The sequence below is a fragment of the Anopheles marshallii genome, chromosome 2 (genome assembly GCF_943734725.1).
Source record: "Anopheles marshallii chromosome 2, idAnoMarsDA_429_01, whole genome shotgun sequence".
NCBI lineage: Eukaryota > Metazoa > Arthropoda > Insecta > Diptera > Culicidae > Anopheles > Anopheles marshallii.
In genome coordinates, this window is record NC_071326.1 from 40,973,618 (window position 1) to 40,975,580 (window position 1,963).

Sequence of the window (1,963 nt, forward strand, 5' to 3'; positions counted from 1 at the left end):
GTAGTGCGGCTGTGAATAGAATTGATCGGGATTGATTTATCGTGAACAGCAACGAACTGTAATTGTTGTATTAAAAGCGATATTCGTATATTTAAATATGATTTAAGTGCAACTTAACTGTTCATAAAACTCCCTGTGCATTGAATGTATAATTAAACACACACATGAATACCCTCGAAAGCATCCAACTTGAATGGGGTAATAAGCATTTGTCGGCTTATTAAAACTGCAAAAGCATCATCACCAGTGAGTAGATAAATTGTACTACCGTTGCAAAGAGTTCGGTAGACAGTTGGTACATTCCACCACACATGAAACGTAACGGGACCTGTGCCATTCGGATCGTGATCAGCAGTAACGCCTTCGTGTGCTGAATTGCACCGATCCAAGGTGTTGAGTAGACGGCATACGCTTGCTGTTCGTGCAGCAGTTCAATCTCATCAACTTGCCAGCAGTACTGGAAAAACTCCAACAGATAGATCATGATCATACTGCACGACAGGGCAAGCTCGCTAAGATCACTGCTTGTCTTCAACAGCCGTAGTCCGTTGATTGCCAGCAAGCAAACGATTAGCATCAGCTCGAACAGGATGCTCCCGTTCATCTGCTGTTTGATGGTACCGATGTGCAGCAAAAGCGACACCTTGTACACGACACGGTCCTTCAGAAAGGTTACCAACTGCCGCGGATCGTCCGGTGCTGCGGCATACGAATCGTTCAGGATGCGCAGCTCGATGGTGAGCGTGAGCAGATAGGTGCTGGTAATTACGTAGCTCCCGAAGAAGGTTAACATGAGCTGCGTGTTCGATAGGTAGATATATACGCGAAATATCACCTTAAGAAACTCGGGCCACTCCGAAGCATCGAACGGCAGGTAAGTGACCGTGGGCAATAGAACGTCAAGTTTGTACGCCTGCAGCTCTGTTAGCATGAACCAGAATATGAGTGTCACTATCTGTATGCCCAGCAGTGTGGATAAGAAACGTCCTGCGAGTCGGATGGTTCCTGAGCGGATCTGTTCCGCACGCTCATTGAGATGGTGAAACTCTGACGCGTTGATGAACTGCGCCGTTTGTCGTAATTCCTTCCGATAGATATTCTAGAATAATAAGATAAATTCGCTTTGTTTACTGTAACCGAAAAGTAGTTGCCAGATGGGTTCGTACAATTGCAATGACACGGGAAAAGGTAAGCAAAATACCACCGAACTGGTTAAACTGCTGTGCGAACTGCTCCAAAGAGGTCGTGTTCATGCAAATGACGCCAAAATTGTACGCGATAAGGAGCTGCCCTAACTGAAGGATGTAGAAGACACACTGAAAAGCATGTGCCAAGCGTGAATCGTCGTGCAGATGAATCCCATTGATCGTGTCCATCCAGCGGATCCATCGTAGGAAGCAAATGTTTGAAAGCTGTCCTGAAGTGTCCATTGTTTCGCCGTTGCCTCAAACTAAACATGATCTCACCGGTGTTCGCGGTGTTTTATAGAATGTATCTCAGAAGAAACATTCGTAGCGAATGTCACTTGGGCTGATTATAGGGCAACTGTGCTGTGCTTTGTGATAATCTTCCGTGGTGTTAACGCCTGCTCTTTGATCGCTTTTGTAACACAGGTATGAAGGTGGCTAGCAAATGTGTGAATACGCGTCTCGGTCGAGAAACCTTTCATTACTTTTAAACGTTGATGGCGTATACCATTGTATGGCGTTGAGGAAAACACTAAGGTGAGAAATTTTTCATCTGTATCATATAGTTACCAATTACGTTTGCTTTCGATTTCTTTGCACTAGCCTCAAGGCTATCGTGCGCAATTCTTGGCAAAAAAAGGACTTTACAAACGAAATTTTAATCATTTTGTAGCTGGTCTTATAACTTCTCAAAGCCATCTTGAGTATTAATTTATGACTCTTCAAGATCTAAAAGGTTTCTAGTAAGTTATACACCTCATCAATAACTAGTTGAA

At 44.0% G+C, this 1,963-nt stretch overlaps 1 protein-coding gene across 1 annotated transcript; it reads right to left on the bottom strand.

Moving 5' to 3' along the window:
• Window positions 1-220: 220 nt before the first annotated feature.
• Window positions 221-1,430, bottom strand: LOC128717968 (uncharacterized). Its single transcript, XM_053811645.1, has 2 exons — window positions 1,167-1,430; window positions 221-1,099 (listed from the first exon to the last, which is right to left on the bottom strand). Exons 1-2 carry the CDS (start codon window positions 1,428-1,430, stop codon window positions 221-223), a joined length of 1,143 nt encoding a protein of 380 aa, XP_053667620.1.
• Between the last annotated feature and the right edge of the window lie 533 nt (window positions 1,431-1,963).

Bases quoted from the DNA above. Each gene is read 5' to 3' on its own strand.
- LOC128717968 (XM_053811645.1), bottom strand. From the start codon at position 1,430: ATGGACACTTCAGGACAGCTTTCAAACATTTGCTTCCTACGATGGATC. The intron at 1,100-1,166 runs GTACGAACCCAT...TTATTATTCTAG, and splicing joins TTTCCCGTGTCATTGCAATT to AATATCTATCGGAAGGAATT.